Here is a 9,375-nt window from a genome sequence, read left to right as displayed (position 1 = left end):
AAATGCACTAAGTTTGTTGTAGATACATAAATGTTGGTGGTCCATTACTATAAACAGTTCTTCAACTAAGCTGTTCAGCTAAAATGTTTCCAACACTATTTCAGACATTATAATTCTGTTTTTACCTGATTTTGGGTTGGTGTTGCACACACTGATCAACTATTCCTAAAGAATGTTATTTCTGAAGGATAGTGTTATGAGTTTAACTCTTTTTTAATACAGCTGTAAACAATACTTCTTCTACTTTAATAAGACAAGCTCAACACGCTATGGTCTGTGGGCATCTTTTCTGAGTTCTCTTCTTCCTCTATTATCACAGCCACTTCTCATCAGGTACAGTTGACAGGATAAGAAGTTTCATACCACTGGTTTCAAATTCTCTATAGAATAAAAAAACTGCTGATACTGTTAACGATTCATTGTGTGCCATAATTTTATCACAACCTAATATGATGACCACTATCCTGAACATGAAAATCTCAGTCACGTCCCTGGACTACAGTTTTGATTCTAGTTTTGTCAGTGCCACAACTTGTGTTGTGAATGGTAGATGTATGACAGAACTAAACTGTCTCATTGTCTAGAACTGGTGTGAAATTTCTACCACTCTGCTAAGCTTTTAAGAAATGTTTGTACACAAGTTGAGTATGATTGCATAGTAAATGTGTATCTTAGATAAAACCTATCATGAGGGTATGGAAATGGTCACAGAGACCTACTGAACCAGTTTCCTAAGTTAACTCTGTGCTGTAGCTGGTCACCTCTTATCATCTGACAGCAATTAGTGAACAACATTTTCACAGCAACAATATTACAAAATTAATAATGCAGCCAATGTGATATAAATACTTGAATTTATTTGTAATCAAAAAATAAATACAGGATTACAGACATTTTGGAAAAGGCTCAAATGGTGGTGGACCAGTGATTATGGTTCCCTGAAGAGGTGATGGTGTGTCAGGGCTGTTGGAAAAGACATGCAAAGTAGGCCTAGCATGAGATGTTGCACATGCTTGTTGAGCAGCAGACTAGAATCCTGGAAATGGAGGAGGCCCTGTGATTCGCATCCCCTGTAGAGGTGAAGGGGTATCTGGTGAAAAACTTGAAAAGACATGCGAAGCATGTCTGGGTTGTGGTGTATCAGTTGCTCGTCGAGCAGTGGATGGAAATCCTGGGAATGGTGGAGGCCCTGTGATTGTCATTCCCTGAAAAGTTGTTGGCATATCACAATAATTCATAAAGGCTTGTAAAGGGGGCCTTACATCACCACCAGAGTGAAGCACACTCGTGTTTGCAGCAACAACAACTCCACACGTGGCAGGTGGAATTATGAGGTCCACTGGAGCGGTGATTTGGAAACCTCCAAACAGTGGAGACCAAGTGCCCTGCAGTGGCAGTGATGAATGCACATGAAAGTTGAGAAAGGTACATGTGGTATCTGCAGACGATGTAGGCACAGGGTGGGATGGAGAAGTGTCTGTGCTTCCTGAGGTACGTTGTTTTGCATGGGATTGTGGAGAATTCGTCAGAATCTTCAACATGCAGAGTGATGTTGAATGTGCAGGCAGGGCCACCTCCACAGAGGGTGGCATCACACAGACAGCCAAACTGACAGTCGAGGGCACCACCCCATATGGTGGCAGAGTGTGGGTGCCAAGACATGCGAGTGGGGCTACCTCCGTGCAGGGTGGCAGTGCACGGTTAATGACAGCATTGTTGGGGGGCACCTCTGTGCTTATAGGTAGAGCACAGGCAGCCAGAATGATGGTCAGGGGCACTTCCACACTTGGTGGCATAGTGCGGGTAGTCAAAACTATTGGTGGGGCCACTTCTGCACAGGCTGGTAGAGTGTAGGCAGCTAAAACAATGTTCAGGGTCACCTCTGTGCTTGGTGGCAGATCACGGGCAGCTGTAGCCACGATCAGGGTCATCTCCACACATGGTGGCAGTGTGCGGGTGGCCAGATCTACAAGTGGGGCTGTCTCTGCACAGGGTGGCAACAAGCAGGTAGCCAAGGTGGTGCTGGGGACCACCTCTCGGCCTGTAGGTAGAGCACGGGCAGCCAGAGTGACGGTCGGGGCCATCTCCGTACTTGGTGGCAGTGTGCGGGCAGCCAGAACAACGGATGGTGCCGTCTCTGTGCAGGGTGGCGTTGCACAGGCTGCAACCTGTTTGGACACATCCATATGGGGTTCATAGTAGTGTCTGTTACTTTCATTATTTGCACATGTATTTTATTTTGTCAGTTTAATTTGCTGGAATGTTAGAATTTTAAACATGGCTGTGAGAGCAATGGTACAGGAATATTATTTATACAATACTGCAAACCAGTTGCAACAAGACTTTACTTTAACCTGTTTTTGACACCAACTAAGATTGTCTTCATACAAAAATCCAGATATTACCTAAAAAGGTTAACGACCATTAACATACAGAGAAACCAAGAGCAGATGGTTACTGTACTGAACAGCTTAGTGAGGAGACTATAGTCATGTGAGTAAATGATGAACAGATTTATAAGAAAAATGCTCTTATCATATAAACTACTTCTTAAGAAAATAATATTTAAACCATATAAAAATTATAGACTTTGGAACTGACTTAAAACTGGAAATACTCAGTAAAATTATCACTACATGGTGCGGCACACTGTATGTCACTAAGGGCTGTAAGAGGAAATGCACTGGAGATAGCATCAGACTAAGAGGCTCACAGGCCAAAGCTGCCACAACGTGGATATGAAACAATTTATGCCATCAATTAAAAATTAAAGAAATCAGCTGTTAACGTTACAAAATATTTTTAAATATCATATAAGTGCACATTTCACAAGTCAACACTTAGTATTATGCCAACTGAAGTTTATACACGCCACTGGAATAGTAATTATTTCATACATTTTGTACAAAAATGATTATAATGTAATAAAAAAGGAGAGAGAGGAAGATGATATTTTAGAGAAGGGTGGTTGAAAATTTCTAATTCTTCATGTATATCAAGTCTGAAGCCTTTCTTATCTGTGTGCAGGATACTTACTTTATAAACCTCCTTCAGGCTTAGAGCCTGTAATTGATAAATGATCAGCAAAGGACATATATATAACAGAAAGAAACTTCCACATGGGAAAAATATATTAAAAACAAAGATTCGAAGACTCACCAAGCGGGAAAGCGCCGGTAGATAGGCACAACGAGTAAAACACACAAAAACACACACAGAATTTCGAGCCCTCGGAACCGGCGGCCGCCCTGCCAGGAAAGAGGGAAGGAAAAGGAAAGATGAAAGGATGCAGGCTCCAAGGGAGAGGGCAAGGAGCCACTCCAATCCCGGGAGCGGAAAGATCCACCCTAGGGGGAAAAAAGGATAGGTATACACTCGCGCGCGCACACACACACACACACACACACACACACACACACACACACACACACACATACATATCTATCCACACAGACACTTACCAAGCGGGAAAGCGCTGGCCGACAGGCACATGAACAAAACACACAAACACACACACAGAATTACGAGCTTTCGCAACTTGCGAAAGCTCGTAATTCTGTGTGTGTGTTTGTGTGTTTTGTTCATGTGCCTGTCTGCCGGCGCTTTCCCACTTGGTAAGTCTTGGAATCTTTGTTTTTAATATATTTTTCCCATGTGGAAGTTTCTTTCTATATAACTTTTCTTCCTAAGAGATTTCTTATATCTACACTCCTGGAAATTGAAATAAGAACACCGTGAATTCATTGTCCCAGGAACAGGAAACTTTATTGACACATTCCTGGGGTCAGATACATCACATGATCACACTGACAGAACCGCAGGCACATAGACACAGGCAACAGAGCATGCACAATGTCGGCACTAGTACAGTGTATATCCACCTTTCGCAGCAATGCAGGCTGCTATTCTCCCATGGAGACGATCGTAGAGATGCTGGATGTAGTCCTGTGGGACGGCTTGCCATGCCATTTCCACCTGGCGCCTCAGTTGGACCAGCGTTCGTGCTGGACGTGCAGACCGCGTGAGACGACGCTTCATCCAGTCCCAAACATGCTCAATGGGGGACAGATCCGGAGATCTTGCTGGCCAAGGTAGTTGACTTACACCTTCTAGAGCATGTTGGGTGGCACGGAATACATGCGGACGTGCATTGTCCTGTTGGAACAGCAAGTTCCCTTGCCGGTCTAGGGATGGTAGAACGATGGGTTCGATGACGGTTTGGATGTACCGTGCACTATTCAGTGTCCCCTTGACGATCACCAGAGGTGTACGGCCAGTGTAGGAGATCGCTCCCCACACCATGATGCCGGGTGTTGGCCCTGTGTGCCTCGGTCGTATGCAGTCCTGATTGTGGCGCTCACCTGCACGGCGCCAAACACGCATACGACCATCATTGGCACCAAGGCAGAAGCGACACTCATTGCTGAAGACGACACATCTCCAATCGTCCTTCCATTCATGCCTGTCGCGACACCACTGGAGGCGGGCTGCACGATGTTGGGGCGTGAGCGGAAGACGGCCTAACGGTGTGCAGGACCGTAGCCCAGCTTCATGGAGACGGTTGTGAATGGCCCTCGCCGATACCCCAGGAGCAACAGTGTCCCTAATTTGCTGGGAAGTGGCGGTGCGGTCCCCTACGGCACTGCGTAGGATCCTACGGTCTTGGCGTGCATCCGTGCGTTGCTGCAGTCCGGTCCCAGGTCAACGGGCATGTGCAGCTTCCGCCGACCACTGGCGACAACATCGATGTACTGTGGAGACCTCACGCCCCACGTGTTGAGCAATTCGGCGGTACGTCCACCCGGCCTCCCGCATGCCCACAATACGCCCTCGCTCAAAGTCCGTCAACTGCACATACGGTTCACGTCCACGCTGTCGCGGCATGCTACCAGTGTTAAAGAGTGCGATGGGGCTCCGTATGCCACGGCAAACTGGCTGACACTGACGGCGGCGGTGCACAAATGCTGCGCAGGTAGCGCCATTCGACGGCCAACACCGCGGTTCCTGGTGTGTCCGCTGTGCTGTACATGTGATCATTGCTTGTACAGCCCTCTTGCAGTGTCCGGAGCAAGTATGGTGGGTCTGACACACCGGTGTCAATGTGTTCTTTTTTCCATTTCCAGGAGTGTAGCAGCAATTGCTCATCATGTTTGCCTATATGATAGGCTGGACATGTGTCACAGGTTATTTTATAGATGCCCAAGTTGTGTAAGGGAGAATTGACAAATCTGTTGCACAGGATAGTGTTGGGAGTTTAACCCTTTCTACTACAGATCTAAACAGTACATGTTTGACATTAAGAAGTTCAGCATAATAGTCATTTTCTGTGAATGACTTTACTACATTCTGTTCTTCGTACAGATTCATAAGCACTTCTTATTAGGTACAGTTGGCAGGACAACTGGGCTGATGCCACTGTATTTAAATTATCTATAGCAAAAATTGTTGATATTGTTAATCATTCATGTTGGGCAATAATTGTACCAAAACTTTGCATGATGGACACCATGCTCAACATGGAAACCTCAGTCACAATCCTGAATCATCTTTTATTTTCAAGTTGTTATCATGCCACACCTCATGTGATTCTTAAGGTATATGTGTGATGGTACTAAATTTCTTAAAGTGCCTCAAAGTCTAGAACTGGGGTGAAGATCCTACCATTCTGCTGAGATGTTACGAAACCTTTGTGCACAAGTTGAATATGACTGCATAGTGTATGTATATTTTGGAGGAAATGTATCATAAGGTTACGAGTTTGGCCACAGAGCCCTACAGAACCATTTATCTGGCTTTGCTTTGTGTTACAGTTGGACCTCTTACCATCTGGCGGCAACAGGTAATGATGTGACATAGGTTCAAAGTTTGGCCAGTGTCAGAAATGCATATTGTCAACACTATGGCTGCATAACTTGTGCAATGTATGTTTTATAATATCAGATGAGCAGCAGAATCACTTGCCATTCATACCAAGGAATACCTGTTCAATTTATTGTTACAGATGTTTCTGTCCTTGCCGAGGTGCTTATAGAGTGGCGGTCCATTGGTGGACAGACAGCAGCATTCAGCATGCAGCATGCAGCAAGGCAGCACTGGAATGTAGTGAATATAAAAAGGGTAGCAAAAATGGCTACGGAAACATGGGTTTCTCAGATGATTGTGTAAACATGTAATGGTGAACTCAGGAAACCATGAGAAATTTCAAAAATCGTGGATGAATTTGTAACTACCACAAGCAAAACTCCGAATTCATTAAAGATATGGAGTAGGGAACAATGGCACCTCAAAGGACTCCTTGGGTTGGTCACTCACATTCAGGATGATTCAAAATGTTATGCACAAATTGGAGGAGCTGATATAGGAGTTGAAATACAAACACAACTGTGGAATGGGAAATTACAGTCTTGGTAGTAATCTTAGGCCAGTAATAGATGCAAAATCTTGGGAGCAACAAGGACAGTCACTCCACACTCATCATAAGCTGAGCAATTGTACACTCCACAATATCATACGTACAGAAGGTATGTACACCGGCAACTTCCACATTCAGTACAGGCATATCTCCACACACTTTCAATGTGCCTGAGAGAAGCAGGTCTAATAGCATCATATCAGTAGACCAGCCCGGCCAGCTAACAGAACCTCCCTGGTCTACCCACCTATTTGGAAACACTGCATATACAACCTCCCTGGAAACACATGTGTTGTGTGTGGGGCATTCCTCATGCTGGAACCATGAGGCATTTCTAGTCCAATGTCCTCCATGAGAACGAATAGAGTGTACATCAGAAATGATGCATATTGCCATCCATTTAGTTTTCCCTTATAAAAGTAGGGATCTACAATACAGGCACCAACAATATCACACCAAACATTAACATCCCACTGTCTTTGATGAGCATGAGTTGTGAACAAAGCTTCATCTATAAACAATGTATCATGTAGGGAGTCAAGATGACCTTGCAACTGCCAAAATGCAAAATGACAGAATTTGGTGCAGGATTTAAAGTCATTTCCATCCAGTTCTTGTTGGAGTGAGGTATGATATGGATGAAATATGTGCTTGTGCAAAGTTTTCCACACACTACTAAATCTTATTCTGGAACTCCGTGCAATATGCCGTACACTCACCTCGAGATAGTGCACTACAGCAGCCAGATCAGCAATTTTCTTGTCACTGTTAGTTACTGTATTTGTATGTTGATCCCCTCTGGCTGCCCAGCTTCCTGTTTCCATAAGACTTGTGCAGATTTTGGAAATGGTATGACGTAAAGGACACTGTCATTCTGAGTAGTGTTCAGTATTCAATGCTAAAGCTGTGGTTGTATTTCTGTGACATTCACCATAAATGAATGTCATATCTAGTTTTTCTTCATTACAGATGACCAGTGCATCGATGAGATGACTGTAAATGTCACAAGCTGCACCAGAGCAGGGAAAGCGATGTGCAAAATATATGTAGAATGTGTCACAGTGTATTTCCTGTTTGACACTGAGTGCAATACAGCAGACCTGAGCAGGAAACACTGGCAGACTGAACAGTGTAGGTGGACCATGCGTACTGATAGTAGTCTACTTTCAGCAGGCTGCAGAACATTGAAAGCAAGTTTGCCATCATTAATTGTACCTCTAGTCTTCATTTCTGTAGAAGAAACATACGCGTGACATTTAAAAATACCTGACTTTGTTTGAAAGCGGTAGTCATTGACCTTTATGGATTATACACTTCTATCCATTGTGTGAGTGCCTGACATAGGTACATCCCCAGCAGAAATATGTGAGCTGGCAGCATTAGATGGGACATCCAGCACACAGAGAACAAGAGTGGCTATATCACACTTACGTGGGCATTCTTAATGATACCCTCATCTCTGATGTACACTTGCCATTGAGGACAATGTACAGGTTTCTATTATTTGAAAGGTCTTCAAGCCACTCACTTATACATGAGCCTCTCCACAAGGCTTGGGCTCTTGTTAGCAGTGTGCACTAGGGCATGATGTCAAATGCTTTTCTGGAATTTAGGAATGTGGGCCTTGTTGTTGCCTCTTATTCACAGTTCACAGGAAATTGTGTGATAAATTGTCAACCTGAGTTTTCCACAAGTGATGCTTCACAAATTCATGCTCATTTGTAGACAGAAGCTTAACCGTCTCAAGGAAATATCCATGTATCTGAATATCCAGCCATAAGAAAGAACATTTAACCAAGCTGTGTAAGTCACTATGTATACTAAGAAGAAGAATTTACTCTTAGGAAAGAAATCTGAGGGTCATATTAATACTTAACTGTCATTACACTGCTGGGTTTTAAGAGTGTTCTCGAGCATAATAACTAATTGATGTTTTTCTTCTAGGGCTTGCTTAGTATTTATATGCCTACTAAGTAATCCTCAGAAAATAAAATTTTAATTTAGATTCAGTACACAGAGATAATTCAGTAAAAGAAAAGAGCATAAGATGTTTTAGCATCTGCTCTTTAACTCTTACTCAACTCAGTGCTCTGGAGCAGAAATATTTCAAAATTTGCTATATATTACCCTTTTGCTTAGACCATATTCAAACAAATTTTGGGCTTGCAGTTGATTGTTTTTGAATTAATTGCACAATATTTTGACTGGGCACCTATGAGTAATCTTCAGATGAGCCATTAAAGACTGACAAAGACGTGCTCCATTCTTCCCTATATAGTGCAGCTCATGTATTCTGCACATGCTTCTGAATTTCAAATTGACAGATGGACCACAGTTCTTGTCAACAGTGCACTTGCTGGTAGAACTGTGGAATTCAGCTGTTCTCCGTGTTACCACTTGCCACAGCTATCTGTGCACTCAGTTGTCTTTGATTAGAACAAATTGTGGAGATGATGCAGTTCCATGCACTCTCGAACTAGTAGCCCCTATTGCAGTTCATCAGACTGTCCACCAGGCATATTTCCATGGATTTTTTAATAATGCAGTGCCAAAATGATGTTGCTTTGGTCAGAATCACAGTTCTATCCTACTCCAATGAATGTCCAGTGGAAATACAGTGTCTGACAACAGCAGGCATACTTGGTTGCAAAAGGCAAGTTCAATGCTGATCCTCTGTGGAGGATTCTTTCACTCTGCATGAGGTCTATCCAGTGTAAGCCATATCATACTTACAAGGTATTTAATGAATTCTAACCTTCTGTAACAACAAGTTGTCCTTCACTGAAGATTCTTTGACACTAATTGGCAAAAGTTTCAATCAGACATCGAGAGCACTTGAATCAGCTGCCTTTAAACCAACTGTGTCTTGGAAGAATGTGGAAGATACTTTCATAGTGTGGCCTAATGGAAAAGATCAATGGATGAAGTTTCTTCAGTACATCAACTCCATTTATAACAACATT

At 43.3% G+C, this 9,375-nt stretch overlaps 1 protein-coding gene across 1 annotated transcript; it reads right to left on the bottom strand.

The window, feature by feature from the left end:
- Window positions 1-1,028: 1,028 nt before the first annotated feature.
- LOC126278286 (uncharacterized) lies at window positions 1,029-2,084 on the bottom strand. Its single transcript, XM_049978295.1, has one exon. It carries the CDS (start codon window positions 2,082-2,084, stop codon window positions 1,029-1,031), a length of 1,056 nt encoding a protein of 351 aa, XP_049834252.1.
- Between the last annotated feature and the right edge of the window lie 7,291 nt (window positions 2,085-9,375).

This window comes from Schistocerca gregaria, chromosome 6 (assembly GCF_023897955.1).
Source record: "Schistocerca gregaria isolate iqSchGreg1 chromosome 6, iqSchGreg1.2, whole genome shotgun sequence".
In the NCBI taxonomy this organism is placed as follows: Eukaryota; Metazoa; Arthropoda; class Insecta; order Orthoptera; family Acrididae; genus Schistocerca; species Schistocerca gregaria.
Note: the sequence above shows the minus strand (reverse complement) of the source record. Positions and strands in the feature narration are given on the sequence as shown.

Excerpts from the sequence above, each read along its gene's own strand:
- LOC126278286 (XM_049978295.1), bottom strand. The coding sequence starts at position 2,084 with ATGGCCCCGACCGTCACTCTGGCTGCCCGTGCTCTACCTACAGGCCGA.